This window comes from Poecilia reticulata, linkage group LG1 (genome assembly GCF_000633615.1).
Source record: "Poecilia reticulata strain Guanapo linkage group LG1, Guppy_female_1.0+MT, whole genome shotgun sequence".
NCBI classification, from domain to species: domain Eukaryota; kingdom Metazoa; phylum Chordata; class Actinopteri; order Cyprinodontiformes; family Poeciliidae; genus Poecilia; species Poecilia reticulata.
This window is the reverse complement of record NC_024331.1, coordinates 7,737,924-7,754,634: the sequence shown is the minus strand read 5'-3', so window position 1 is coordinate 7,754,634 and position 16,711 is coordinate 7,737,924. Positions and strand designations below refer to the sequence as shown.

The 16,711-nt window shown below is 37.9% G+C and overlaps 1 protein-coding gene across 3 annotated transcripts in view; it reads right to left on the bottom strand.

Moving 5' to 3' along the window:
* LOC103462454 (zeta-sarcoglycan-like) overlaps window positions 1–16,711 on the bottom strand; it is a 295,105-nt gene that overhangs the window by 35,606 nt on the left and 242,788 nt on the right. For all 3 annotated transcript variants that reach the window (XM_017306215.1, XM_017306217.1, XM_017306219.1), the window contains exon 3: window positions 15,207–15,308. In XM_017306215.1, the coding sequence (XP_017161704.1) occupies window positions 15,207–15,308 (102 nt within the window). The remainder of the gene's footprint in view (window positions 1–15,206; window positions 15,309–16,711) is intronic.

The following is a 16,711-nucleotide window of genomic DNA, read 5'->3' as shown; positions in this document are numbered from 1 at the left end:
TCGGTGTCACCGCCGTGACGGGCTGGCGACTTTTCTGGGAAAGATCTCATATGTAAACATGTAGGCAGGCTCCTGCCTCCCGACCAGACATCCTAAATCACATTGAGCAGGTAAAGAAATGAGTCTCTGAGCTGCCGTGGCAATCAAACTCTGATCTTATAGCAGCGGTAAATCTGGCCCCACAAGAATCTCACAGATTAGAATTTCTACTTTTCAGAAAGTTCAATATTAAAGCTATATTTTTAAGACTTCAGTCGAGAAGCTCCTTAGGATTTGGCCGCCTAGTACGTCTTAAATCATTGCCATCTCATAACGTGTTGGGACGAAGTACTGGGCAACAGTCACATTTTGACAATTTTCAGYTTAATCYGTTTTCTGTTTAATTGTGGTTAATAATACATTTATTTTGCATTTACTGTGAATGCTGTGGTCAATTTAAAAAGGAAAATTAACACATGGCTAGCACTTGATTGGATTTGATTGKGAAACGAGAAAAAAATGGCAGCTACTGCACCAGTGAAATGGTTACTTGCAATTTAGTGAACCAAGAATTTTGATGTGAAAAAAAAAAAAAATTAAATCTAACTTAACCAGATTCCTATGGTTGTCCTTACTTATAAAAAGTCATTTATCTGCATTAGAGTTCACCCAAGATATGACACTTCCAAAGACACAGCAGGGGAAAAATGCTAAAAGTGAAGGAACACTAAAACAACTAATAAATCAGGGCGAGTTGCTGAGCAAAGAGATGAATGGAATCACTTTGCGATGATGGCACGAGGATAAAAGGCTGTAAAAAAAGATGAATGATTAAAGCAGAGAAAGGACAAACAGAAAACTATTTAAGGATTCCTGAAGTTTAAACTTTAGCCGAGTTAGAAAAGTTCTTCAGGAGAACAGTGTCCACAGATGCAAAGAAGATAGCTCAGAAAGATGGGTCTGTGCAGGAGGAGTTAACGCATTCTCTGAATATAAAGTACAAAGTCACATTCCTTTCATCTTTCTGTAGATTTTTTCCCCATCCTTGCTGTTCCTTGATCTCTATTTTAAGTGTCCTTTAAAAGAAAAGAGAGGAAAAAAAAACACTGACGAGTCCACGCTTATTTACACWCTTGCTGTATCTTGCTTTGATCTTCATCCAGTGCTCAGTTCTTAATCTGACTTTCCTCTGCTCTATTACTTGTTTCAAACATTTACACTGTTCTACATCTGCAAGATCTGAGCGAGGACATTTACAGTGTAACACAGGGCAAATAAACCAAGCAGGTGAAAGTCGCTCTTTAAAGAATATAGCAGTTTAATGTAGACGATGATGAGTACATGAGTGTGGATCATGTTCACTCAATGAACTTATTTTTGCCATAATGTATTGCTGCGTCTGTGTGTGCATATTCTGCTAATGTCTAGGGATGTTTAGCYCTTTCTTCTGTCTTCTAACTATAAAGCAGTGGTATATCAATGAGTTTCAGACCCTGTCTCCACTGTACAGGCTTCAATTGCRTAAAGAGAGCTTTGTAGCCAAGTTTTTATAGTTTTCTCTTTTACCCCAAGATTTTATACAATGTTTGAGGCTTCATGTTAATCAGAACAACACAGACATGTTGAAAATAGTCCTTAAAAATGTAGAAATTTGATATTGAACTGGTTTACAGGGGATTTAGGCAAATGAGTTAAATTATTTAAACCTGAATGTTTCAAATAAATGTATAATAAAAATAAAAATGAAACTCCTAGATCGAACACACATCTGTCTTTCCCAGATACAATGTTCTTCTGTCAAACCCACTGTGAAGCATGGATAAGGGATTGCTGATTAAAAGTTCCTCACCTACCTGGTTGACCAGAAAAAAAGTAGTAATTTAAAGGAGTTGTGGTGTTTTTGGAAAAGRACTATTCTTTCTTACAATTGATAAAGGCAGTCAAAGTAAAAACCTAATTCTCAGCTTTCACGCATTTACAGGTTTCACTAATGTCTCCCATTTCTTCTTCTTAATTAGCTACACTGTGTTTTATGTTGTGTTTTTGTTCCAATAGATAGTTGGTTATTGTTGGTTATTGGTTATTGAAAGTGGTGATCAAACAGACAMACACATATGCGTTTCTATCACAGGGACTTTGCAATCATTTCCGTTTATTTTTCATTAAGTTCTACAGTTTAACCTAAACTCAACTCATACATTAGTCCTAAACCCAGGCATGCTGTCCAACCCCTATTCATCTTGTTGATGTCTACTGTGGGGAAATAATCAGTTCCATTATAAAAATCAACAATAAAGATGCCACANCACACACACACACACACACACACACACACACACACGTAAACACACACATCATGCTGTCTCTTGTATGCTGACACAACATGCACCAGTGCACCATTAATTCAGTTAATAGTTTAATTTCACTTTGATTATGAATACAGGCACAGGGCTGCCAGCCTGAGGTAGCCACTGTAATTAGTCAGGTAATAATGAGCTGGACTKATGGCTCATCATCATCAGAGCCTCCAGACAGACGTGCTGATGGGCCCTAAAAACAGACCTCAGCTCTACCTACGTGACGCCCGCCACACCAACAGTTTTCTTTTCTTTTATTTATTTTTTTTGTCTAGACTTGACGCTCACACGTAATGTCAGTATTTTCTGTTTTCAGGTTGTTGGGGGTTTTTTTTGTTAGCCAGAGCAAGAGGGTTTGCTCACTTGTATTTTCTTTACCATCTACTTTATGGTATCAAACCTGGACCAACTTTTAGTTTTATGCCTCACTAATTAGTATGAAATTATGATTTGCTATTTGTTTTAAAGCCCTAAGTTTAATTCAGTAAACATTTAAATGTAGGACGAGCATAAAAAGAAAAGTTGTTTCAAAACAAAATTAAATCTAGGTTTACAAATAGGTGAGCAGTAAATACCTCCATGTACATCTGAACGTCTGGTCCCTCTCTTATGTTTATTTATTTAGTTTAAATTGGGTCAAATGGATGAGAAATGAATGATTCATTGAGTGAAGGAGTTGAAAAAGACTGGGGAAGTTGTTTCAGTTTATTGGTCCTGTCAACTACTGTGCAAGTTCGAACAGAATACCAATSAAACAGTGTGTGATAAAGTACCTCGGGGGCTCCTCTATTCCACGTTCGACTTTAATTCAGCTAATTAGCAAGGACTGTTAAATAAGTGATGTGTTTGTTAGTGTATGGGGCTAATTTGTTGTTTTTGGTCCCTACAGCCATATAACAACAGAAAATAAACCGCCGTGCCCAGGAGTGCCGTCTCTGGGTAGTTGGATTTAATATGTTTAAGCGTCTTAATGTGCAGTTGGAGCCTTGATCATCGATTTAACAAGACATTAGCGTGCTTTATCTTTTTTTTTTTTTNCCCAGGCATGCTGTCCAACCCCTATTCATCTTGTTGATGTCTACTGTGGGGAAATAATCAGTTCCATTATAAAAATCAACAATAAAGATGCCACATCATTCCAGCTGAGCCAGCTTTTTCGTTAAGTTGTTCTCACCATTTCCACATACACTCGCACACGTAATGCACCCATTGGAGCTGTGAAATATGTAATTAAGCTTGATCCACATTGTCCCAATGATCTGCACATTGGTAATTAAGTCTAATCTGTGCGTGTGTGTGGGTGTGTGCATCTCGTTGGTGTAAGCATGTATCCCCCCGGAGTTCATGAGGATGTTGATGTGTGAGGGGATTCTTAATGTCATAAGGCTGCAGCAGTATAATGCCACTCTCCTGTCCAGTTAATTAATTCAAATGTCCACCTTTAATTAATTTCACAGGCTGGATTGTGACGTTTCCTGGGTAACAACCTGTGAGTGGTAAAATACCAGAACAGGYATAATGTGTACTTTGGTATGTAAATGTTCTCTGTACTTTAAAAAAGAGCAAACAACGGCCGTCGAGTGATTTGTTAAATCTATCAATGTGTTCAAGTTGCTGCCAAACTGTTTCTCAGYTTGTTGGTGTGTCTCAACGAGCGTCGCTTGTATATTAASATGAAGAAATTTAGTGCCTTTTGTGGTTCTGTCSCATTTATTAAGTACATATTTCATAAATGTTATATTTGAGACGCGCGTGTAGAGCAGTCGTCTCATGATCAGAAGGTCGTAGGTCCGATTTCAGCTTCATCTTGTCGCATGTCGATGCTCTCCTGGGCAAAGCACTTAATCCGAAATCCAAGATGTGATGCTAGTGCAGCGCTACATACTGTATGTCCAGTCCATTTACAATTTATATGGTGGACCCTGGATAGGAACAGCACATCTGGAAAGTATTCACAGCGCTTCCCTTTTTTCTTTTTCTTAAATTTATGTTACCGCCTTAAACATTAAATGTTTAAGGCCTAAAGTCATTGTATTACAAGTCATTAATCGTATTAAATAAATGACTTTCTCATAATTCTACACAGTAAAAATATTTTCTAAGTGTTAAGCAAATTTATTAAAAATAGAAAAACCAAGAAATCACTTGTGAATACTTGCGCAAATTAGATTTTTAAAAAAAAGTTTTTTATATTTAAAAAAATTTCAATAAACTTTAAGTAGGATTTAAAATGTAGCGTCACTACCATAGAGCAAATTACTCCTCCCAGCACATACTTAGATCCTTATACTTAAACACACGTTTGACCATTTTGGGCTGAGGCTTCAATGCTTTGAATTCAGTCCATGAATTCAGTCCAATTGACCAAGCAATTGGTCAATTGCTTGACCAATTGCAAGTGGTCAAGCAATTGTTAGCTAAAATAATCCAAGAGTAGAACAGACTGTATTTGGAGCCACTTAAAACATTCAGCATTCAGAAGTGATTTCACCAGTTCACATAATTGATCACTGAGTTGACATATTAATGCATAAGAACATAAAAACATTTTGAAGATTAAAAAAAAAAGCACAATATAAAAACTACTAATTTTACTTGTAAAAACCAAATGAAGTCTTAAATTATTTGCTGCATATCTTGTCTTAGTAGATGCATAGTTGAGCGTAGATAAGTAAACCACCTCCAGCCCCCAGTAACTATTTATAGAAACGGTAAGTAGACAGTCTGCGTAGATACTGCTGCCAGTTTTCATTAGGCCATATTAACTTGTCTCTACTCACCTGTCAAAATGCTGTGACTCATGCTATGTGTGGTTAACATGTCTTATTCTCATGCTAAATTAAACTTTGCCTGASAAGGTGATTACACCGAGCAAACGCAAGAAAAGCTTTCAGAAAATACAGAAATCTGACTGCAATGTGAAACATCACCGTCCTGATGGTCCATTTACGTAATATTTGCCCTCATTTCTTCGCTGATGGTATCGGCAAAATTYTTTTGCTGTAGGCTAGAAAACAAATTTGTCCGTACAAAACTATCAGCTCATCTGTCCAGTATGCCAATTACCACGCACAATCCATGACCGCAGGGGTAATGAGCTTCAAATATAGACGTCCTTATAAGCGCTTGTTTTGCGTGGGTTTCAGGGGACAGATTATGMATAAGGGTTTTAAAGTTTCTCAGAGGGATGAGACAATTACAGTRCACTAGGGAGCTAACTTTTTAAGTCTAAGAACTCAGTTTTGTACCAAAAAAAAAAAAAAATCCTCTAAAGTAGTTTAGAACAAGTCTGCCAGCTATGGATGACCCTCAGTGTGTGTCCACTAAATCAGAAGTTAAATAGAGTGCTGGCAGACAGCTGATGGCCTTGCACTCAATGGTTACAACTATCTTTATGCCAGCAGTGCAGCATTTATGGATGTGGAGGAGCAGCCTCGAGCCAGAAGTAGTTATGGCGAAGGAAGAGAGCATGTGTTCCTCTTCAAAAATTAGTTTATTAAAGTCAGCATATTCCTGGATATCCCCGTGGGYAGATGTAGGCTGGTGTGGAGGAGAAAAGTCTTTAAAAATCCTAATAAATTTCATAAGTTCTAGGGCAATTGAGGCCCAGAGGGTAGCGTGGTTGTCTTCCAACTGGAAATTTGTGAGTTTGACTCCAGCCGCCCCAGCCACGTGGCGATATGCTCCTGTCTACTGTAAATTAGTCACATCACTAATTTGTGAGTTTGTAATAGAGAAAAGTAATTAAGACTTTAAGTAGGGCTGGATATTTATCTATACACTTTATTAATGAGGGACAAGAAAAAGGTTGTTCTATCCTAAAATGGATTTTTAGTGCAGATGTTTCGCTTCATATTTTTGTAGAGCATTATTACTCCGACTACTTACTACTAATACTTTGTCCCCTCTCTTGGTTAATGTTGACCTTTTTACTATTATCCACATTAAGTCGTAATTGCTTTACAACTAAACTGTGAATTAATGGAGGGGGTCATTTCTTTACTCCATTATTTACGAGCCTGGAGAATTGCAGTATTGTCCCGTTGAATCAAAATACTTGTACGTCTCCTGATCATAAGATTTTTATTGTAAGTGTAAAAAAGCATGGTTACAAAGCAAGTTATGTTGCTGTATTTATGTAGTTGTCTCATTTTTCCAATTCCTTGTCTCTTTCAAAGTGCCAAAGTATCCCTATTTACATAACACATCCGTTTTCATACAATGGAGGCTGACAAAGARCAGTTCTAGCTGGAGCTATGCTTCCCCCAGTTAATCTGACGACTGAAACTCTCAGGAAGTAGAGGCACAGCCTGGTCTAATTTAGAGGCAGGAAGAGTATTGTGTTGGAGTTTGGGTCAAGCGTTATCCCTTGTAATGACAGTCTTATAAAAAAATCTTGGACTTGACACGATGTGGCATTAGGTGGCCTTTTCCCCCAGTCAAGTTTTGTGATGAGCGGATTTGTTGTGGCTTTTACATGATGTGACCTACGAGACAGCAGCTGGACAGAGGAATGGCATAATCTTTGAGAACAAGAGATTAATATTCCTATTCGTTTCCTCTGTTCCCGTGTCTCCTTTGAAGGGCCAAAGTGACTTTGAGTCTCCTGACATTCTAACAAATGCTGTTAAATGTTAATGGAGACTATTTTTATGTGGGTCGTGGCCCCATCTGGTGCATGTGTAGAAACCAGACACACAAGAATTTAGAAATATGGTGGCAAATATGGAAATAAGCAAAAAATAATGCTAATATTTTAACATCTTATTGCAATAGATTGGATGGCAAAAGAACAGAATAAAAACCCAAGTATAAAAACTTAAAGTATATTTTTTCTTTAAAAAAATTAAGTTAAAAAAATTTATTTTAGCCGCTATTAAAAGGGGTATGTGTGTTTTAAATGTGTGTTTTCAAGGCACATAATTCCATTTCATAGCATACTCAAGAAACAATGKTAACTTCAGTTGTTATAAAAATACCATAAAAGGAATTTGACTTAGAAATKTAACACCTTGAAATTGGGCCTATGTCTTTAAAAACTTTCTGACACTCTGCCTTTAGGAAGTTATTACAACATYGCTCCTTTATGRACTCTTTAACAACRTTTTCACCAGTGTTTCACTGAGAAGAAGCTCATATRATGAGCTCAGCAGATGTGCAGTTCCTGCAGGTGTTTGCTAATTACTGCTGGCTAGTCTGAAGGAGCTGAGAAAGWGTCACAGAATCCCGAGGAGGAGCCGAGTCTCGAAGGCGGGGCTAGGTCCACTCAGGTGTTTTTYCACAGMTGAATRGTTGCCACGGGAGATTAAAGGATTTCTCAAACATGCATCTGATAATCAAGGCAACACTCCGGGAATTTATTTGATGATGGAATRAMATCMTAACATGATGTAAACCTGTAAAGGTCAATTTTACATAAGTAAAATTACATAAGTAAGTCTGCTAGGCTGCTGAAAGTTAAACTTTCTATTCTTCTGTTTTTATTTAATGTCATTTTTACTTCATTTCCAGTGGCTGCTTTGACTTTTCATTTCATCTGGCATACTCTCTGCATGCATCTGCACAGAGTATTTTTTTTATTTTTATCATCTATTCATTTCCACAGCCTGATGGTTGGGAGATTTCCATGCCCAGCGCATCAGCTGCTAAAGGCAGCCTGCTGTCATAATCAAATACGCTGTGCATTTGTTGAACTTCTTTAAGGTAGACTGGCACATTATACTGAAAGAACAGTAGGAGACGGATATAATGAAAGGTAACAAAAGACAGAGGCAAAAAGTCTGAAGCTTGTGAATTTACACAAGAGAGTGGATRAGAATATAACACCAATRATTTTTTTTACCCCCCTCCCCAAGTAAACAGAAAATAAAGTCTCAATTTAAGCTAATCCATTGCATAAATGTGGGAAATCTCATTGTTGCTTAACAAATGTTGAGGTAAACAACCCAACAACATCCAATGAACACTGGGTACCTGGTCACACAKAGCTGTCAAGTGATTTTGCACCACAGTGATAAACTGAGGGGCTCAAATTAGAGTAAATTTGCAAATGAATCATTCTCAATCAAAATTTCTTTCAATTGTATTKCCGCCCCACAATAGTCGGCATTTCATTCACATTAAATGTTTGTCTTTTGATGTCTAATTCACATTATTTCTGGATTTTATTTTACGTCTTGTTTCTGAAAGCCGTCAMCTTGACAGGACAGCTTTACACCCACACAATGAGTGCGCCGAGCATAAATAAAACACGGCGCTCTCTTTACTTGATGCAATAACAAATAAAAGAAGCTGGCATGAAAAAACAGGTTATTATTTGACAGGAAAGCAGACAGCATTAGCTTTGTGACATGCAATTAAATTTGGTTTACCTGACAGTTTGACTTGAAAACATTTTTTTCACCCATAGAAGAAAAAGAAGTATTACGTCAACGAAACCTGGTCTTCATTCGTTTTCCAGAGCTGGAATTGGAAATAATCTGAAATAATATACTAATGTGGTCAATAAATACACTTAAAATATTACTCGTAGGTTTACAGACCTTTCAACCAGTCAAAGTTTTGATGCTAAATGGGAAATTAGCAGATTTGGGATCTCTAGTGCAAAAGCAAAGACTTCAGGCTTGATTTAGACTTTCCATCTAAAAACTCAAGATCTGGGACTTAAATATCTTAAACTATCTCATATAATCCAAGTTGAAAATAACCCCCTCAGTGCATCTCATTTGAGTAAATGATGAATGTTGTCTAGTTTAAGTATTGTTCATGGAAATGACTGTTGGTCATGTGATGCAGAATAAGTATTGGGTTCTTTGTGATGTTTGTCAACACAGAGTCTCGCTCTGTATTCGATCATTTATCACGTTTTAGAGCATGTGCACTGCTTAGCTYTGAAGAGAAGACTTATTAAATGATTACCAATTAATATTGCAAATCCTAAAACTTAAAAACAAAAAAAACCTTCTAAAATAAAAGCCCTATATTTCAGACATTCAACATTAACTGATATTTACRTGATTCTAAATGTTTTGTGGGATAAACAGACCTTACTTTCTAAAATAACACCCAAAATGTAATAAATACTTTTTATGTACTAAATTTAACAAATGAACACAAATTAGGCTTAAGAATTTATTTGTTTATTTGTTGTGTGAATGTTAATTTCATCGCAGGCGTGAAACTCGACTGACTTTGAAAAATGACTTGTGATCTTTAATTGAACAGATTTTACCCAGAGGTAAATATTGACTGGTCCTGCATGTTGTTTTGAAGTCACTTTATGTCCGTTTCTCTGTTGAAAATTTCAAACTGAAGTCATATAGAGGCGCAATTTAGCATTGGTGAGGAAAGGAGGTTGATCCGCGTTTCAGGATTAAACAGAGTCACTCATTTTCACAAAATGTTGTGTTCGAGCCTCATCGGTGTCGTTTTGCGTACTGCTGTTTGGCGTTTATCCGGCGGTAAGCTTGTGCCTAATCAATAGCCAATATGAGACGGGCCTTTAGCTGCTATGTTGACCGACTTCTGCTCGAAACATAAYATTGTTCGTTTCAAAGTCTTGGAAMGCTTCAAGTTGTTTTATACAAACGTGGTAGATACTGTAACTTATGTTACGACTGAACATTTACAAGGACGCTCTTGAGCAGCAGCAGTGGAATGATAACCTGTAAAAAAAAGAGTGTGCATCTGTTCCATCTAGATTGTTTACACTCCCGCAAAGTCAAAATCAATACGGTTTGCCAAGGCGGCGACGGCCTAATGTTAGAACTGTCTGCTATTCAATTACAGCAACAGAGTCGGAGAAGTTTCAGCTAGCTCAGATCCCCAGAGGAGACGGGATGAGAACGAATGAGGGAGAGTGAGAGGCCTATCAATCTGAAACTGACAAACGGCACAGATAATGTTCATGCAGCTCTCTTCTTCATCCAGCCTCATAACGAGAACACTCTTTGGCAGAGTAGAGAAAAAAAGAAAAGAAATTCTTTCATTTTGTCATCAGGCACTTTTCCTCACCAAAACATTGTTACGACTGGCTCAATGTCATAACAAAAACGGGAGACCATGCAGGGGTTAAAGTGAAGAAGAATGAATGTTTTACTTTGTAAATTTTCCATATCTTGTACCACTTCTGCTCTTGTGTCCATGCATATGGTGTTCTTTACTAGAGTTGTGTGCAGCACAAAGTCAGCTCGACTTCAGGCAACCGGAATCGCCACCAGACAGAGAAGTAGAGAAATACAGGGGATGGAGGTAAAAAAGGTCTAATGACAGAAGGGAAAAAAAAGGGACATTAAAAAAAAAAGTCAAATCAAAAAGACGGAGAGACAGCAAGAGACCAGAATAATTGAAGTTGTCTTTGTGCCTCCTGTGGTGGCAACAGGTTGTCACAGGGTCCCTGTGGGGACAATTATGAGGCTCAGTGGCAAGAGCCAGTGTTTGCGTGTGTATGTGTGCAATTATGCGCATCGCTGAAGAAAGACCTTGGTGGGCGTGAAACCAGAGGATAAGATAGAGAGGAGCTAAGAAAAAAATAAAATGAAATAGTCTGACTTGCATCTCAGCCAACCTTCAAACACTATTCCACACAGATCTTAGCATGTGCTTTCAAAAGGAAGAAGGCAGAATGATAAAAATGCTGAATGAAACACTTATTTAAGATCTAAATAAATGCCCACTGGGGGGTGAATGGAATTATCCTCCTCCTAAAATTACCCAACATGATTAGGAACCATCTGTCTGGACTGTTATCTTGCTCATTTGAAGTTGGCGTTTTCCTGACGGTTGCTTTTGAGAGAATTTTTTTTTCTTCAAAGTAAAACACGATAATGTGACTACGATAAATATTCTCAAAAAGACTTTCCTATTCATGTATATTTGTGGATAATATATTTTGTCGTCATAGACTTCTCTTAAATGGCATTATTCATTTGTTGTATCTTATTTCTGCTTTGCACAAATGTTATCCGTTTTACCTCCGTTCAGTTTTGTGTGTTCAAATTTGATGACTGTACAAGGTTTTGTACCACAGCTATCAATACATTTCTCAAAAAAAAGAGAGAATCAATAAAGGATATTTGAAAACAAAACATCATCTGTTCGAGTCAAAGTGAAGCTATTTTTTCTATGACATCAAATGACAGAAATCAGGCTGATGTGTCCTTCACTCCACAGTTATCCTCTCAGGAAACACGTACTCTTTCATCGACATTAAAACTCTATTTAATATCACTAAAAAAAGATTATTGATGAAAAATTCTACCAAAGTTGAGATTAAATAAAAACTCTGTTTGTACTGTGTTGGAAGTACTGTGTCCCAATATAGCCACATTTTAAACTCCAAACAGGAAGTTATGGCTGTTTTTGAAGTAATCTGATTGGCTGAAAAAGGTTTTACCTCACACTGCCCCCTAGAGGTATTGTATGTTTAAAACAAATGCTCAGAAGTGGATTGTGCGAATTCATTTGTATGAAAACTTCACACATGTACAATTAGTTTATTTTCTTAAACAATGTGAGAGATATTGAAGGCCAGAGGCTCTAAAGGAGGTGTGTGTGGTAACGTACTGCGTTTGGTTTTCACCAAATAGAAAAATGCATTACGGTCAAACGTCTCACCTTTGACCCCATCACTCCAAATGACATTGTTCTAGAATTTTGTGGTGCATGTAGGTAACATCCGGTAAGATACAACACAGTATGAAATAAAAAACTTTTCAGAGCTGAAGCAAATTTTGGACTCATTGCCCTCATTTTAAAAAGCATTCTGAAACAGAAAACCCTTTTTTCCCCTCCTTCTACTTTCATGTTTTCCTAACACTTACTTTCTTTTGACCCCCTTTTTTTTTTACCCACGCCTCTCTCCCCACAATTATCTCTCATCCTTACGCCTCATCTCTTTCAACCCACCTAGCCAATTTCTCACTGTGTCGCTGTTGTTAGTGTGTGTGTGTGCGTGTGTGTGTGTGTTTGTGTGCTTGTTTTACTCAGTGTTCTGAATTCATCTCTCACTGGGAGTCACAATGTTCCATTTCCTTCCACATGGCTTTCCTTCAGGATGGCCTCGATTACATAAAATCTACATCTGCATCTAATATGTGTGAGTGAGACATACCTAAGATGTCTCATCGCATTTTCACCCACTCTTCTAGAACTTATTTTCTCAAAAATTAGAAAGCTTTTCATTTTGGTGAGTGCTGCTGCTGCTTAAGCAGCACTCGCATACTAAAAACCTTTTTCACAAAAAGTGGTTCCTGTTGTTTTCTTTCAAATAATAAATCAGGCTAATGTCGGCTTACGCTTCATCATCTTAATATTAAAGTCCCACTAAGATGCTAAGGGTCACGTTTGAATTTTGTGAGATGCCTAAAGTTTCCGTAGGGGTGGCAAGGCTAGTGAGATTTAGAAGAATTGGTTTAAAAAGTCTTAGAAATCTTTACAAAAATCTAGCAATTACTGTTAGAGCACATCCACAAGTAAATTGCTTTTTTTGTTGTTGCCTCGTAAGGCAATAAAAATCTGATTTATGCTATGCTTCATAAGCAGAATGCCATGGTTTTAAATCCTTAATCTTGGTTAGAATCACAGGATCCAGAACCAAATAAAAAAAGAAGAGGAAAAGCAATGTGGGGTAAACCTTAGACAGGCCACCAGTCCTTGCTTTTATAACATTTCTCTTTTGTTCACGTGTTTGATAGGGTTTTTATTTAAGCTCTCCGTGCAATTTACTCGCAAGAGCAAGACTGTGAATCCAGTTACAAATCATTTTAACATTTCTCCATGGTGTGTTCTTTTCAGATGACTAAAGACTCTTCAGTTGTTCATTGCTAGTTTACTCACAACTGTGTTTTGCCAAAACACAGACTGATATATAGTGTTTTAACAAGATGTCTTTCTCTGAAACAACCAGACTTGAGGCGTTTCCTGTCTACTTCTGCCTCTTTACTCTTCATTTCATCCTCATCTGAAAACTCCACTAAGACCCATTCGGTTTGAAGCACGTTTCTCTCTACACCCTCTTTCTGAGATTATTTTTCATCAACTGTGCGCATGTTATTCTCAAATCTTTAAATGGCAGACCAGGAAGCTGTAGTTTGTGGCACTTTCCTACAGAGAGATGATCTTTTCTGCAAGACATCTCTAAAGTGTGTTACAGTATTATGTTTAAATCAAAACAGAGCAGGAGGGCTGTGTTGTAAATTGGTCTATCAGCTACTGTCTGCTCACAGACAGCGCAGATGAAACCAGAAAATCTTTACTGTAAATTGGGAAACGCAGAAAAATGCAGGCAAACAATTATGGCAGGCAAAATGAATAACACAGATTACTTCTTTGTCATGGCACCTGTTAGAAAGTGAGCAGAGTTGAGCTGCAAGTGAACATTTTCTCTTCAATGTTGACGTGTCAGGAGCAGATAAAATGAGGAAAAGCAAAGAGCCTGACCAGGAAGAAACTGGGTTTGCTGCACAACTGGGTCAGAACATCTCCGTAACTGAAGTTGTTGTGGGATGTTTGAGCCTTTGGCGGTCAGTATCCATAACAAATGGGCTAAGGAAAGACGCACGGCTGGTGAAGGCTCATTGATGCATGTGGGGAGCAAAGGCTGACCCATTTGGTCCGATTCAACAGAGGTGCTGCTTTAGCTCAAACGGATCATTGCTGTTCCTGACGTAACGGGTATCAGATTACCTGGGGCATGGCAGCCTGTTGCATAATTGYAGACCAGACATCAACAACAGAGCCAATAATGAGGACGTGACCAAGTGAACCAGAGAACTGAACAATGGAAGAAGGTGCCACGTGAGAAAACGGCAAGACGTCAGAGGCAGTGTGATGTTTTAGCTAATCGTCAGCTGGACAATGATTGGCCAACGATTGGTGCACGTTACTTTGACCTAACCATTGTTGCAAACCTTGTACACCATTCATGGCTTTGGACTCGGCTGGATTGGTGGGTGGGGGTGTGTGTGTGGGTGTGTGTGTGTGTAACCTTGCAAATGGCATCCTTTCACCTAATAGGACAGGTTGCCAGTTAACCTCGCCATGATGGGGGAATCCATCATTATCTCAACAACACTGAAGAGGCTTTGGACTCCGCAGGACAAATGCACCACCAAGCAAAAATGGTTCAAAAGTGGTTTAAGAAGCATAACACATTCAAGATGTTGATGTTCCCTCCAGGTACTCAATCCAGTCCTACATCTGTAGTATGAGCCTGAGTGATGAAGGTCCCATCTCCCAATGTACAGGACTTCAAAGATTTTCTGCTACTTGGTGCTACAGCACACATTTACAGGTGTAGTGGAGTCTTATCTTTGGGTGGGTTGACAACGAGGGAGGGGGTAGACACACGTTAAGAGTCAACAAAAGTGATTCATTCAAAACTAATATTTGGCAAACGTAGTRAATGATCGGATGGATTAATTGGACCAGTGAAGTTATTTCCTAGCTCATAAACATGGCATAAAAACAGACAATACAAACATACAGCAAACGACTTGTGAACATGTACACTGTTGCAGAAGTCATCTGAAATAAAGAGCTGTTTGCTGTGGTTGTTGTCTTTTCTTCCTAGACCAACAACAATTCTCATTGTGATGAATGGGGATACAGAATAGATCCAAGGCAGTGTTATAACAATGCATAGTTATGAAAAGTATTGTGACAAMCATCAGCTTTGTGCTTTTTAAAGCGGTTTTAACAAAAGAGTATGAACATGAGAACACAGTCCTTCAATGATCAGACCAAGGACACATTCAGACAATAACTGATGCATCTGACTGGGAAACATGGCGCTGCATTCACACCGAGAAACTCATTAGACRGGCARTGATTCAGACTGCAAAGCAGAGACACACTGACATGCACTCTCACCCTTCGAGACTGGATCTCTTTGACGTATAAGGGCAACAAAAATTCGGACACACCCTCCAGTCGGATCCCTTCTTTGGTAACTCGCAGGTTCCCCATGCCATCCTGAAAAAGACAGAAAGAGATTGGCGAGGTTAAGATAAAAACAATTGCTGCGTATGTACACTTTTTGCATTTCTACATGGTAGTAATAATAAAAATWAAAAAATCTTGGTTTTCTTTACCAGTCTATGTTTAGGCTTCAAAGTTATGTGCAGAAATAGTAGCAGAGGAGCATTTAAATAGAAATGSTTTACAAAAAGCTAAAGTGCCCTAATAAACTTATTTCTTCTCATCAATTTAGAGTTCGTCATGTTGTAGTTTAGATAAAATAAAGTTTCATATTATCAGGTAAAGGCATGACCCCACTGATGGAAGAAAACCCATTAAACTAGTMAAGGAAGCATATACTACACAACTTGCTTTCAGTCATTGRACTCTAAAGTTTTTGAAGCACAGATGTAAGTTATGTGCTTTACAGCAGCATTTGCAATACATTGGTTTGCTCAGTGGGATAAAAGAGGCTTTGTGCCGGTTCGTGACCAGTTCTGCAGCGTTTTACAGATTCCACACGAGTGAATGCTCAAGAGATTGTTGGATCAGACTTACACGGTGAGATGAAATTCCTTTAAAACAGTCATGTAGGGCATTATGAAAGTCGGGGCGTTTACACGGTGGCAGCTACTGTACCATATCCGATCTGCACTTCTCAAAGTCGCAGAGGAGGCGGCGCAGTGAGAGTGGATGTGCAATGGYYGCTCTAATGCCAAGTTAGATTTTTGTTTAGTGAAATTTCTAGGAACTGTGGAAAGCATCAAGCAAGAAAAAAAAAGTCTTTAAGGAAAAATATAGTCCCCAAAAATCATCACCATAACGTTATTTTGAAGATTCTTTTTGTCAGTATCATTATATATTTTTTACATTTCAAATGAGTCTCTCTTAAGGTTTTAATGGAATAAACAAAATCTAAATGCAGTTAGCCTAATGGCTGAGGGGAAAAAATCATTTTGAAATAAAAATGTGATTCTGAACATTTCTGATGCCTCTGACATTTTTTTGAATTAATATATAATTAAAGTGAAGGTAGTTGATRATGAATGCATGTGCCTTCAAATGGAGTCTGCATTCGAATTAGTGATGCTTTCTTTGTTCCCGTCTCTTTTCTATAATCACAAATATTGATGAGACCTTCAGTTGTGCAACGTGCCAGGAAATTGTCAGGGTTTTATTAAATTCAATGAAAAACAGCAAAAATATATGTATTATGTTTGTATAATTTCTTAATAGTATAACTGTTGCATTTTACAGATACAAACTTTTATCTTAAATAGTGTAGAGCAGTGGTTCTTAACCTTTTTTGAGGTACCGAACCCACCAGTTTCATATGCGCACTCACTGAACCCTTCTGTAGTGATAAATAAAATATGATTTTTCCCCCCCAAATTCAAGACATAGGGGTGACCCAACTA